Source organism: Pleuronectes platessa, chromosome 6 (assembly GCF_947347685.1).
Source record: "Pleuronectes platessa chromosome 6, fPlePla1.1, whole genome shotgun sequence".
Classification (NCBI taxonomy): Eukaryota; Metazoa; Chordata; class Actinopteri; order Pleuronectiformes; family Pleuronectidae; genus Pleuronectes; species Pleuronectes platessa.
The window spans coordinates 974,756-989,520 of NC_070631.1; the positions used below are offsets into that span (position 1 = coordinate 974,756).

Genomic DNA, 14,765 nt, shown 5'->3' on the forward strand with positions numbered 1-14,765 from the left:
CACACTTTTATCTAATTACACATCAATAAATCCTCTGAGGCAATTAGACCCATTAGGCTTATGAGTTCTTCCTTTGTCCACCATGTTCAACACTGAACCTGCAGCTTCTGAACCACTTTCAGCAAACGTTCATCATTTAGCTCTAAAAGAAAAAGGCGTTTTCAATCTAAATATCTGAACTTTCCCTTTAACCTTTGGGCAGAACGTTTGTCTCCTGATTATATAAACTGTCCCAAAGCCTTCAGCTCCAACACATTCATGATCTGTTTGTATATTCCATGAATCTGAGTCTCATATCTGGAGAACATTCATTCGATCAGCTTCTCTCCGGTCGAGGGAAACTTTTGTCTCGTAAACGTGTCGATGGCTGAAACTCTGTCACCTCCAGAGAAACCAGGCTCAGCAGGAAACCAACTGAATGTGTGTTGCATCTCAATGCTGCACTCAGACAAAGTGTTCTGTGTCAATCAATGCATCATCACGTGGAACAACATTCAATAACTGGTGAGGTTGTTCAATATAAACCAAAGTGGTTGTTCAACAAACCAACGACAAACAGATCATCGTCTCATGATGCTAATTCTGAGCTGAGGATGGAAACACGCAACCTGAGCATCGACTCTTTAAAGGAAACAGGAAGCAGAGGACAAAAGTCCCAGACTGCAGAGGACCTGTCCTGATGCATCACTGCCTGTGTCCCTGCATGTCCACAGAGGATTTCTGAGAGGAATCATTACACAATAACAGCAGGAGAGGTTTTCTCTTCACTGTCTCTGTGAACCGATGATCTGATCTGCAGGAAACACAGAATCACATCATCACACTTAGAGCAGCTCACAGCCTCCACTCCTTTTACTCTGTTATTGATGATCCTCACTGAGCATCACTGTGGCGCTGTCTCCGCCTAGAGCATTTCCTGTGAACTGCACGTCGCTCTGCATGCTGGGAGATCTGCTCTGAAGTGAGTCCAATGTAAACAAGTTGAAAATGATCAGTGACTGACATTATAAATACTAAAGAGATAGGAAGAGTTAAATGGCTCAAAATAGAAGGTAATAAACAGAATAAATCCATACTCTCTAAATAAATAATACACTTAAAGAACAAAAATATTATGGAACAAAGAATAATCATATAACTAAGAGACTAAATACAAGAGAAGACAAACTAGAAAAAAACAGACCAGTGGCAACATGAGCTCCTCAGTGAGCTGAAGATTCATGAAGATTCAAATTCAGCTGATAGCAGATAGTTTATATTATTATTATTATTATGATTATTAAGTATTGATTAGAGCTGCTTTAATGTTCTGTTTAGCAAACTGTATCACTTCTGTAATTACAGGAGACACCAGTTACACACAGGAGACACACTTTACTACATTCAGGTGAAAACACTTCAGAACCTTTATTGATCTGAAAACTTTACATCCACATGAGTAACTAAAGTATTTATCACTTCACAGCCTCTGCTACACACTGCCACCTACTGGTACCATTACCACATTTCAATAACCTGGCACTTACTACGAATCGTTTCGAAAACGACTTAAGTCATGTTATATTATATACAATCTAAAGTAATATCTCTCTTTTAATAAATGTTTTATTTTATTTCATGTACCCATGCAGACGGTTCTGGTGATTTTCTATTTCTAGTTTCAGAGAAAAAACAATAATCCACACTCACAATCAGACCTTCAGTCCATCAAGCTACACGTGTTGTGGGAGGAGACTAGATAAACACTTAAATAATATTAAGCTAAAATAAGAAAAAAGTCCCGTTCACACAAACAGACTTTTGTCTTCAGGTGCTTCAGATTATCCTCAGCATCATCCTGTCGACCAATGAGAGAGGAGAAGCTGAAGTGAACAGAGTCAGATCTTCTTCTGAAGGACAGAGTAGACGACCTCCTCCTCACCAGGGGGGGCGCTGTTGGAAGAGCCTCGGGCCCTGTTTGAAATATTCACCTGAGCGTAGGTGAGTGACGCTGAGCTGTTGTCGGCCTAGAAAAAGAAAACAGACAAAGAGTATTTGTGTGACTTTACTTTACTAATGTGTTATTACACTTAAAAAACAACTATTAACCCGATGGGACGTCCATCTTGGTTTTTTAAACCAGAAGTAACCATATTTGGAAGAGCAGGGGGTGGAGCCTGGCTGGACAGTGCTAGCTGTCAATCACACTGTGGTATCCACCCCCCCCAACACATCCGGTGCTTTATGTTCTGTTTGACTATAATTGATCATAATTGACTAAATGAACATCATCTGTTTGAAGAAGACTTGAAACTAGAGACTGAGACAGAAACTCCTGAATGTTTACTGACGTAGGCTCAGAAACTTCTATTCAACAATCCTCTGAACCCGAAGAGGACGCGAAACAGCAAGACCGAGACGAAGACGAAGACGAAGAGGAAGACGAAGAGGAAGACGACGAGGAAGACGAAAACGAAGACGAAGACGAAGAGGAAGAGGAAGAGGAAGACGAAGACGAAGACGAAGACGAAGACGACGAGGAAGACGAAGAAGAAGACGAAGACGACGAGGAAGACGAAGAAGAAGACGAAGACGAAGACGACGAGGAAGACGAAGAAGAAGACGAAGACGAAGACGAAGACGAAGAGGAAGACGAAGAAGAAGACAAAGACGAAGACGACGAGGAAGAGGAAGACGAAGAAGAAGACGAAGACGACGAGGAAGACGAAGAAGAAGACGAAGACGAAGACGAAGACGAAGAGGAAGACGAAGACGAAGACGAAGACGAAGACGAAGACGACGAGGAAGACGAAGAAGAAGACGAAGACGACGAGGAAGACGAAGAAGAAGACGAAGACGAAGACGACGAGGAAGACGAAGAAGAAGACGAAGACGAAGACGAAGACGAAGACGAAGAGACAAGATAAAGACAAAGGCAACGACGGGGACAAGAACCCTGACCCTAACCCTGGCCAAGCAACTGGTCAGAGGTTAGTCTTTTTTTCCTTTTAAAAAAATATATTATTATTATGTCATGTTATTATGTTATGTAGCTATAGCTAGATAGCGGCTGCTAGTCCTCGTCCTCATCTCCTCTCCTCTCATCTCTTCTCCTCCTCTTCTTCTCCCTAGGCCGTTGTCCTTTCCGTCAGAACATGCCCAGCAAGCTGGAGAAATACAGGATCAAGTTGTGGGTGACCTGCGATGCAAAATCTAGCTACGCTTGGAAGATGCAAGTGTTCAGCGGACGGAACGGAACCAGGGTTAGTGCTTGATGTAACGGAGGGACTGCACAGTCGCAACGTCATGTTCGACAATTACTTCACCTTCTACGAACTCGCGCGGCAGCTGCTGGAGAGGAAGATCACCGTGGTCGGCATGGTTCGGAAGAACAAGCCAAAACTCCTGACCGTCAAAGGGAGAGAGGTGATCTCATCCAGGTTCACATTCACGCCTCCTGGTGTCTTACATCCCAAAGAGAAACAGGAACATGGTGCTTCTGAGCATGTGGACACATGGAGGCCGACGTCAGCGACCTCGAGGACGGGACTACAACCTCAACAAAGGAGGCGTGGACCACCTGGACAAGGTGACCGGAACCTACAGCTGCAGGAGGATGACTGCGGAATGGCCCCTGGTCAACATACTCAACGTCTCTTCCTACAACGCTTTGTGATATGGAGACAGATCAACCCAGACTGGGTTCTGGGCAAGCGGAGAGCTCTGGACCACGATGGCGACGAGACTCGACCCGAGCGCCGGCCCTAGTCGCCGCCTCAGAAGCCCCGCTCGGAGCGAGCAAGAGGGAGAGATGTCAGATATGCTCCAGGAAAATGGAGTGTAAAACTCACACCGTGTGTCGCAGGTGTAACAAATACATCTGCAAGGGCTGCTCAGGTGTCTATAGCCCTACGTGTGCGTGACAATATGTGGTGGGCATGTGAGGGGGACAACACAAGGCTTAAGACCGATTTATAGTCGGGTTGTACGAGCCCTCTTGCGGCTTGCGTGCGTCCGCCAATTTTTCTAACTACACGACAAAGCGACGCGAGCCTCACGCAGCCCGCAAGGCTGTGATTGGTCTGCTTACTACATCCCTTCCGGAGTCTACTTTCCGGTTTCATGCCCCACAATACGTGGAAATCACGGAAGATTTAGAAGAACGATTATGGAACAAATAGAAGAGCACTTGGCAGAAGAAAGTATGACCACTTGTACAACCCGCCACTGACTGGCCGATTTGTCCGCCAGAAATAGGCTATGAGGAGCCGGAGTATCTCTTCTTTGTGTGTTTTGTTTTCGACAGAAAACGTTACTCCGCCTAGTGTTCTGGCGGTGAATTGCGTTGCAACACGCGCAACACGTTAGTGAAGCATAAACCAAAACGAGTCCGTCGATGCAGCTGCGTGGCCTTCTGCAGTCGCAGGACTATAATTCAGCCTTTAAGTGACATGGTTGAGATTTTAATGTTGTAAGGCTTTTCCTTACATTGTGCTGAGAAGTAGCAGCAGTGACAAAGTTGTCGTCATCACCGGCTGTGACTAGTTGTGTTGTGTTGTACTTGATGTAAGAATAATCTGGAGAGATTTCCACAGCAGCAGGAGGTCGGCCCTCGTCTCTGATGTCCTCGTACACGGGGTCGGGCTGCAGGAGACCAAGAGATTTGAGTTTCATTAATCAACAAAACTAAACCATTTAAATATCAACATGTTATAATCTGCTCCTCTTTCACAAGACGAGGCAATTAATTCAATAAAATCTGAATAGCTGCAGGTCAACACATCTCACATCATCATCAGCTCCTAAGTTAAAGAAGCACACTAAATGATTTACCTGACACAACAGAACTGAACCGAACTCAATCATTGTATTTCCTCAACATTCTGACTTTAATAGATCTTTTAAGGTTTGTTCCATAAACTGATTCCGTTTTTTAAAGTTATATTAACTTTCTCTTCTGTTCGAATCTTTTCTGGATGTTGGTCGACAAAGTTTTGTCTCCTCAGGGACGTTTGTGTTACTAACGACTGAAACTCACCTCAGGGACGTTTGTGTTACTAACGACTGAAACTCACCTCAGGGACGTTTGTGTTACTAACGACTGAAACTCACCTCAGGGACGTTTGTGTTACTAACGACTGAAACTCACCTCAGGGACGTTTGTGTTACTAACGACTGAAACTCACCTCAGGGACGTTTGTGTTACTAACGACTGAAACTCACCTCAGGGACGTTTGTGTTACTATCGACTGAAACTCACCTCAGGGACGTTTGTGTTACTAACGACTGAAACTCACCTCAGGGACGTTTGTGTTACTATCGACTGAAACTCACCTCAGGGACAGAAGCAGGATCCGTCTCCACCGGAGGTTCTGAAAACACAAGAGGAAATCAAACTGGGTCCTGAGTTCACATCTGGAGCTTCAGCAGCAGAAGGTGACAACACAGGTTCTTTGAGTCCAATCAAAACCTTCTGTTTCCTTTCCCTTCGATCTGGTTATCCACCACTTGGTTACAAATGGGGACTGATAATAGCTGATGTGGCTTATTTCTGATTATTAAAATATAAATTAAAGGATGGAGTGATGTTAGAGAAGAAAAGTTCCAAAGCTTAGAGCCGGAGTTTCCCCTCATTAAGTCAGAAAGAATCAGATTCAATAATATTCACTTAATCCAGTTGTCACATCTCACATTGAGACTGTGGAACATTCTTGACCTCATTTCCTGTCTTGTTTCTGTTTCTACTTCCTGTTAATGTTGAGTCACCTGTTTCCAAACATCCTGCATTCGACCACTTCACCAGCTGTCTGTCTATTTTTGTATCTTCTAGTATTTGTCTTAGTATCTGTCCTAGTATTTGTTCTAGTATCTCCTTGTGTCTGACCTGAACGAACGTTTTCCTCTGTGTTTTGATTCTTAGTAAGTTATTATATCTATCTATGTATGTATATTCTAATATTTGTTACACTATTTGTCCTAGTATGAGTTCTAGTATTTGTTGTAGTATCTGTCCTGGTAATTTTTTCTTCTTCTCCTTATTTCTGCACGTAAACGTTGGAACTTGTGTTTCGTGTTTGCTGCTGAATCAGATTCTGGGTTTTGATCTCGATGATTTTCAAATTCACTGAAAACTTAAGATCCAGTTGTTGTGTGTGTGATCAGCATGTGTGTACTTGTGTGTGTGTGTGTGTGTGTGTGTATTTCCTGTGGCCTCACCTCTGGGTCTGTTAGTCCTGTTTCTGCAGAATATCAGTGCGGCCCCTGATAACAGGACGACCAGTACGACCAGCGTCAGTCCCACAGTCAGAATCAAGTTCTTGGTGGAGAACGTATCAGCTCCTGAGCATTAATACAGGACACATATTAAAATCTGTGTTTCAGCTTCAACAGGCACTGAGAGGACGCAGGTACATGTGTTGACCTGTGGTCTCAGGTGTCTGGTCCTCAGACTGGTTGGTGGTCTCAGGTGTCTGGTCCTCAGACTGGTTGATGGTTTCAGGTGAAGCTGATGAACGTGTGAAACTGGAGCTGGAACTGGGAGATGTTGTTGTGGAGTCTGAGGGAAAAATACAGATTCACAGAAATCCTGACGACAGACGAAAGATGATCGTCAGAGAAACTACAAGTCACTTATTCCCAAACTGGAAAACGTTTCTAACAGATGTGGATCCAAATCAGTGAATTATTATCTGAAAAATCAATAAACATAAAAACGTCCTATTTCACAATATTAAAGAAAGATAAAGCAAATATCATGGATCTGACTAAGAATTTTATTAAATTAAATGTAAATCTTAATCTTCCCACACACAACATCCTTCCACCAGGTTTACTGGAAATCTGTCATCGTTCTAACAGATGGACGAAAACCAACAGAACGATGTGTTAGAGCAGGGGTGTCCAAACTTTTTATCCTGAGGGCCACATACAGAAAAAAATGTGAAGGTCTGGGCCACTCACGCCGCCACGCCCCCTGCCCTGGAGCGGACTGTTGACAGTGCGCCTCAATCGCGTAGCTTGGGGGGGGGGGGGGGGGGAGGGGCTTGCCATGAAGGACAAGTTGGTGCTGATGCTGTGGTTAGAATGTTTTTTCACAAAAATGTTCTTTTTGCATGTAAAAGTAAATTATCTTGCATCAACTGTTTTGATCAGCTCTTTACTCTGAGAAAGTGCAAATATACAATAAATTCACCAAACACTACATAAGACCAATGCTGCAGACTCATGAAAATTGAATTTATTTCTCTCCATACCCCCAAATCAGTCAACATGTCAACATGGAGAATCACAACACAACATGTCCCAGTTGTCATGCTACTACAGGAGTGTGCACAACACTGTAAGCTCCACAAATATCAGACAACAGAACATTCTGTATCCAGTAGAGTTTCAATGAGGAGAACCTGAGCCTGTGTAGGATATAGTGCCGCGCACTAACACTGTTCAGGGTTCTCAACAGTGGCGGAGGGTTACACAAGGTGTTCAATGTGAGGCGTCTGGGAACGCACTTGATGCTGCTGTATTCTGGAGCTGAGGCACGCAATAAAGAAGTCATCTCATTACCTTCATTCCGGTCTCCAGTGGTTATAACAAACTATTACATGGTGTCAGAAGTGGTCCAATTCGTCATTTTGCCTGAGGAATATACACCGGGGGTTTTTTTTTCTGAAGAGGAAGCCACAGCTAACGTGTATCGGGACGGAGACTAGCGATGAGAGAAAAGCTAACAGCTAACTGAAAATGGAACAGTTTAAGCTACCGTCGCCGTTGGTGTTAACCGGCAACTTGGAAGAAAATTGGAGACGATGGGAACAGCGCTTCCAAATATATATGACCGCGAGTGGTGCAGAAGGAAAGGACAAGAAGATCCAGGTAGCAATTCTACTGCATGCACTGGGTGAAGAGGCACTGGAAGACTACAACACGCTTGAAAAGAATCTTGACGACGAGGATAATGAAACAGTGAGTGGAATTCTGGCAGCCTTCAAAGCATACTGTTTACCGAAGAAAAATACAGTGTTTGAACGATACCAGTTTTGGGCGCATCCTATAGCTGAGGACATAACAATTGAAAAGCATGTAACTGAACTGAAGAAGAAAAGTAAAGACTGTGAATTTGGCGCCTCGGAGAATGACATGATCAGAGACAAGATTGTGTTCAGCCTGAGCGATCAGCGCTTAAAGGAGAGACTTTTGAGAGAGCCTAATCTCACGTTGGAGAGAGCGATAGACACGTGTCGCGCTGCAGAGACCGCGAAGGCTCAGATACAGGCTATGGGCGCATCCAGAAATGAGACAGCGGTGCACGTGCTACACGAACGTAAAACATGGGACAAGCAAACACTGAATAAAGTGAAACCTTCAGCAACATACATGCAAAGCAAAGGACCGAGCACAATATGCCGAAATTGTGGGAAGTCACACCAACCACGCCAATGTCCTGCATATTGAGCAACATGCAACAAATGTGGAAAGCAGAACCATTATGCAAGAATGTGCAGGACAGGTCAGACACAGACACGGAAAACAGTGCACGAAATAGACACAGAATTAGACGGACTGTTTATTGGCACAGTGGGACTTGACCAACTACAATCCAGAAGAGACAAGTCCTGGTTTTCAAGCATAACAGTTAACAACATGCCTGTCCAGTTTAAACTGGATACAGGAGCAGAGGCAAATGTCCTACCACTTAAGGTATTCAACTCCATGGCGAGGGAGACCAGACGGGAGAAGAGTGGAAAGTTTTCTCTGAAACCAACGAAAACAGTGCTGATAGCGTATGGAGGGACGAGGATGGAGCCTGAAGGGACGCTCACGCTCACATGTTCGACGTCAAAGGCCCAGGCAGACCTCACATTTTACGTGTCAAGGCACTCCACCGTACCCATCCTCGGCAGGGAGGCTTGTGAAGAGCTCAGCCTGATCAAAAGAGTGGACATCGACACATTGGCAGTGAAACATCCAGCGACAAAGGAAGAACTGATAGCCCAGCATCCATCAGTCTTCAATGGACTCGGTGAGTTTGAAGGAGAATATCACATTCACATAGACCCCAATGTTGCACCAGTCATACATGGATGTAGGAAAATACCACTCGCAATTATGGACAGACTGAAAGTCACACTTGATAGCCTGCTGCAAGCTGATGTTATTGCAAAAGTGACTGAGCCCACATCATGGGTAAACAGCCTAGTAGTCACTGAAAAGAAAGACAAGAGCAAGCTACGGCTCTGTCTGGATCCCAGTGACTTAAATAAAGCGATCCTGAGACAGCATTACTCCATTCCCACGACTGATGATGTGCTGAGCAAACTGGCTGGGAAGAAAATATTTTCTGTGCTTGATGAGAAAGATGGTTACTGGCAGGTGAAGCTGGACGAGGCCTCATCGCGGCTGTGCACTTTCAACACCCCGTGGGGGAGATACAGATTCAAACGCATGCCTTTTGGAATCAAATCAGCAAGTGAAGTTTTCCAACAGCGCAACTGTGAAACGTTCTGTGACATTAAGGGAGTCCATGTCATAGCAGATGATATGATCATCGCAGCATCCACAGAAGTGGAACATGATGATATACTACAAAAGGTTATAACGCGAGCAAAAGAAGCAAATGTAAAATTCAACAAAGAAAAGATACAATTCAAAGTGAACAGTGTCAAGTACATGGGGCATGTGGTCACTGCAGAAGGAGTGAAGGCGGACGACACGAAAATAAGAGCCATCACAGCGATGCCGTCACCTGAGGACAAACCAGGCCTACAGCGAATGTTGGGCATGATAAAATATCTCGCTCAATATATCCCAGGTGAGGCCACCCTCACAGCACCTTTGAGACAGCTGCTGCGCAAAGACATGGTGTGGCTGTGGCAACACGAACATGATGAGGCTATCAAGAGACTCAAAGAGGCCCTTACAAATGCACCGGTGCTCAAGTTTTTTGATCCAAGGAAACAGCTTGTTATACAGGCTGATGCATCCAAGGATGGGCTGGGAGCGTGTTTGCTTCAAGATGGACACCCAGTAGCCTACGCATCAAGAGCACTTACTGGATCGGAGCAGAATTATGCTCAGATAGAAAAAGAGCTCTTGGCCATCGTGTTCGCTGTCAAAAAGTTTCATCAATACGCCTATGGCGTGAGAGTTATTGTCCAGTCAGACCATAAGCCACTGGAGAACATCCTGAGAAAGCCCTTGGGTGCAGCACCATCCAGACTGCAAAGAATGCTACTGCAGCTACAGCGATATGACCTGAATGTCATCTACAAGCCAGGTAAAGAGATGCTAATTGCAGACACTCTGTCCCGAGCAGTCATACAGGAACAAGATACATCAGAAGACGACATGGCTGATGAGAGAGTGATCTACACCTTGGAGCCCACGGACGCTCTCAGCACAGAGTACCTAGAAAATCTGAAAGGTGAGACACAGAAAGACGACGCACTGCAACTTCTTCAAAGCACACACAGAAAAGGCTGGCCACACCACAAGAAACAGGTGGACATGCGAATGGCACAATACTGGCCCATCAGACACACTGTGTCTGTGAGAGACGGCATAATGTTTGCCGGTGACAGAATTATCATCCCGAATGTGCTGAGACAAGAGATGCTGCAAAAGCTACACATGGCGCATCAAGGAGTGCAGAGAACAAAAGCACTGGCAAAAAGACATTTTTACTGGCCACGAATAGCGAGAGACATAGAACAAATGGTCGAGGCCTGCAGTACATGTCAACAGCTCCAGCCCAGAAACCAGAGAGAGCCGATGATTTCACATGACATTCCTGAGCTCCCGTGGCACAAGCTGGGAGCAGACATCTTCGAAATACAAGGTCAGTCCTACCTCTTGATAGTGGACTACTTCTCAAAATACCCAGAAGTATTGAACATTAGGGACAAGACCGCCCATAACGTCATCATGAAAATGAAGTCAGTGTTTTCCAGACTGGGAATTCCAAAAGAGATAGTATGTGACCATGTTCCATTTGCAAGTCAGGAGATGCACAACTTTGCAACATCATGGGGCATAACACTCACTCATTCTAGCCCTGGCTACGCACAGTCTAACGGCCTAGCGGAGAGAAATGTGAAAACTGTGAAGCAGGTGATCAAAAAGGCACAGCAAACTGGGACAGACCATCATCTTGCACTTCTCACCCTGCGGAACACACCTGTTACGGGTATGATCTACTCTCCTGCTCAAATGCTCATGGGCAGGATACTGAGGAGCACTCTGCCAAGCTCCAGCGCCATTCTCCAGCCCGCAGTGCCCCAGGATGCACACTCTGCGCTCCAATGCCTACAGAGAAGACAGCAACACTACTACAACAGAGGCACGAAGCAGCTTCCTGAACTGAGCCCTGGCAACACTGTGCACATGGAGACTGCACAGGGTTGGCGTCCAGCTGTAGTTACAGCAGGGCGAGCTGAACCTCGTTCCTACAACATACAGACATCATCTGGGCAACGCTACAGGCGCAACAGGCGTCATCTGAGGAAGACACCCGCCTGCACCCAGGTGAATTCAGGCTCAGGTTCGGACTGCGAGGATGAGGATTTGCCAGGTTCGCCATCTACAAGCACAGCAGAGACTATGGACTGTAATTCCTCATCCACACCAGGCCTGACTCAAACCAGGAGTGGCCGAGTCATCAGACCCCCCAAGAGGTTCGAGGACTTTCAAATGAATCAACATTAAGGACTGTGGTAAAATGGCGTAAACGCAAGCTTACAGTCTAGTCTGTATAAAAAAAAAAAAAAACAAGGGAATGTAAAATGATTTAAGTTGTGAAATGTTCAGTGTGGAAATGGTAAACTGTTTACGGTAAGTAATGAGGTCTACTTGAAAAGTGAAATGCTTGAATATCTGAAATGTTCTCTTATGATATTCTTAGTTAATTATTGTGTTCTTCTTACAGAGAGATAAACAGATAGATGTTATTTAGTCAGTTTTGTTGATGTAATCCTATTAGAAGAACAACAAACTTTGTGTTGATATGAGTTCATTAGTGCATCAGTTTAATTTCATTTGAGGTTGTTAAGCAGTTAAAATGATGAAGTTTATCTCCATGTTAAGAAAGGAGGATGTAGGATATAGTGCCGCGCACTAACACTGTTCAGGGTTCTCAACAGTGGCGGAGGGTTACACAAGGTGTTCAATGTGAGGCGTCTGGGAACGCACTTGATGCTGCTGTATTCTGGAGCTGAGGCACGCAATAAAGAAGTCATCTCATTACCTTCATTCCGGTCTCCAGTGGTTATAACAAACTATTACAGCCTGGGGCTGGAGATCGTAAACCCTCCACCACCATGCTGAGAAAAACTCTTTGACTGGGTTTAGAGACGGAGAGTATGGTGGAAGGTATGGTTCTGTAAACTGTGGATGGTGTTGAAACCAGTTCTGGACCAGAGCAGAGCGGTGGAATGACCCATTGTCCCAGATGACAATAGATTGTATCTGGTGCCTGTGGTTCACTGCTGTGACGATGTTGTGTAATCGGTCCAAACATTTGAGAATGTGAGGTGTGTTGTAAGGGCCCATGTTGGAGTGATGGAGGAGGACCCCATTCTGTGTAGTGGCAGCGCAAAGGGTGATGTTACCCCCACGTTTTCCTGGGACATGGATTATAGCCCCGTGGCCAATGATAATTCTGCCTCTCCTTTTTGATTTTGTCCTATGAACCCTGCCTCATCTATTTATATGAATTCATGTGATTTCCTCATCCATCTGTAAAACTCAGAAATACAGTGAAAGACAAGATTGTGTAGTTCAGCATAGGTCTGGAATACAGTACATTTACATTATGAAAGTTATGTGTGCAGTATGCAACATCACACACATCATTACTAATGCTGCAGCCAGAGCCTTCTTCACCTCCGTGGATTCTCCCTCTCACTCTCACTCTTCTTCTTTTTTGAGCACAAGCTCCATTTTGGTTGAAAACAGGTGAACTCAGCTGCTGCATTGCTATAGTGCTTAAACCTGATAGTTGTGTCTACCATTAAGTAATGCTGTGTTTAAACGCCAAATGGTTAAACATGTTGTGTTTAACCAATTGGCTCATAGGGTGGTCAGACAGGCTGTGCTTAGGAATTGCAAGGAAGTGACATCTTGATATCCTTCTGTGTTTAATGTATACAAGTGTGTTTAGTGTTTTGCAGATCACTGTGTGTATTGTTTTGCAATACATGTAATCGTAAAAAACTGTAATTTTTTAATTTTTTAAATTTCTTTTTTTTAAATTTAATTTTTTTTGTGGCGGGCCAATTTAAAATGGATGGCGGGCCGCAGATGGCCCGCGGGCCGTAGTTTGGACACCCCTGTGTTAGAGTGTTAAGGCCTCAGTATGCTTCTCCGAGTCCGTTGCGGACTGACGGACGGACGGATCGGACGGACCCTTTTTGATTTATAGTTCTACGAGCCTTTTTGTTGTGAAAACAATTCACCGCCAGAACAGTAGATGGCGAAACGGAAGTCGAGCTTAGACAAGCCTACCTCATGAGGTATATAGAAGAAGTCCACGCTGGTTTATTTACGTCCTCCCGGCTCCTCACACACAGTGAACGATGGCAACAGAAAAAGGATGTTGATGACGCGACAGTTTTTGCTGAATAAAGTGACACCCAGCGGGTCAAAATGCTTTTGTTATCGTGTCTTAACGCAGCGGTTCCCCGGTCTTGTTTCCAAACTGCGTTGCTAATTCAACAGCTGCAACAGCTTGAAGCTACACGGAGGCAGCTAGCTCCCCCCAACTTCCACACACAGTCAGCAGGGACACCCGATACTAACTACTACCAAGTGTTTGCTTCTAACCTGACGGTGTTTGAGAAACAGTGTCATGAGCTGTGGGATTAAAGTCAGCGGGTTTTTGCGCTGTTCCCACCGCAGTTAGCATGGTGGCTAGCCCGCTACCCCCGTTATCAAAGTTCGTTATAACCGTCTGTGACCGTACACACATGAAGTGCTCTAACCAGCCACCGTCAGCCGGACAACGCCGCTGGCTTAACACACTTGTCACATTAATCATAGAGTCGTAGTTGTGATTTAGGTTTATTGTGATTTAGGGAGAGAAACAGGAAGTTAGAGGTCCGGAAATGACGCCCGGCGGAAATTATGTTTTTAGCGGACCAATCACAGCCAAGTGCTATCCGTGGGCTGTCCGCCATTTCGACGTGTTGTTAGAAAAATGAGAGCTGCACGAAAAGCTCTCCGAGGAGCCGGGAGAGGCACGGAGAGGGCGTTCCACGTTGGAGAGGGCGGTCCTATCTGTCCGTGTCCGTCAAAACGGAGAAGCATACATTGGCCTTAAGAGGTTTAACTTTAGAAAGCTTTAACTTTAGGAAGCTTTAACTTTAGGAAGCTTTACCTTTAGGAAGCTTTAACTTAAGGAAGCTTTAACTTTAGGAAGCTTTAACTTTAAGAAGTTTTAACTTTAGGAAGCTTTACCTTTAGGAAGCTTTAACTTTAGGAAGCTTTAACTTTAAGAAGTTTTAACTTTAGGAAGCTTTACCTTTAGGAAGCTTTAACTTTAAGAAGTTTTAACTTTAGGAAGCTTTACCTTTAGGAAGCTTTAACTTAAGGAAGCTTTAACTTTAGGAAGCTTTAACTTTAAGAAGTTTTAACTTTAGGAAGCTTTACCTTTAGGAAGCTTTAACTTTAGGAAGCTTTAACTTTAAGAAGTTTTAACTTTAGGAAGCTTTACCTTTAGGAAGCTTTAACTTTAAGAAGTTTTAACTTTAGGAAGCTTTAACTTTAAGAAGTTTTAACTTTAGGAAGCTTTAACT

General features: G+C 44.5%; 1 protein-coding gene across 2 annotated transcripts in view; it reads right to left on the reverse strand.

The window, feature by feature from the left end:
- Positions 1-1,382: 1,382 nt before the first annotated feature.
- Positions 1,383-14,765, reverse strand: part of LOC128441962 (uncharacterized) — a 50,420-nt gene continuing 37,037 nt past the window's right edge. For both annotated transcript variants that reach the window (XM_053424098.1, XM_053424099.1), the window contains exons 4-8: positions 6,401-6,535; positions 6,196-6,318; positions 5,314-5,351; positions 4,468-4,623; positions 1,383-2,006 (exon numbers count right to left, since the gene is read on the reverse strand). In XM_053424098.1, coding sequence (XP_053280073.1) covers positions 1,878-2,006; positions 4,468-4,623; positions 5,314-5,351; positions 6,196-6,318; positions 6,401-6,535 — 581 coding nt within the window. In that variant the 3' untranslated portion in view covers positions 1,383-1,877. The remainder of the gene's footprint in view (positions 2,007-4,467; positions 4,624-5,313; positions 5,352-6,195; positions 6,319-6,400; positions 6,536-14,765) is intronic.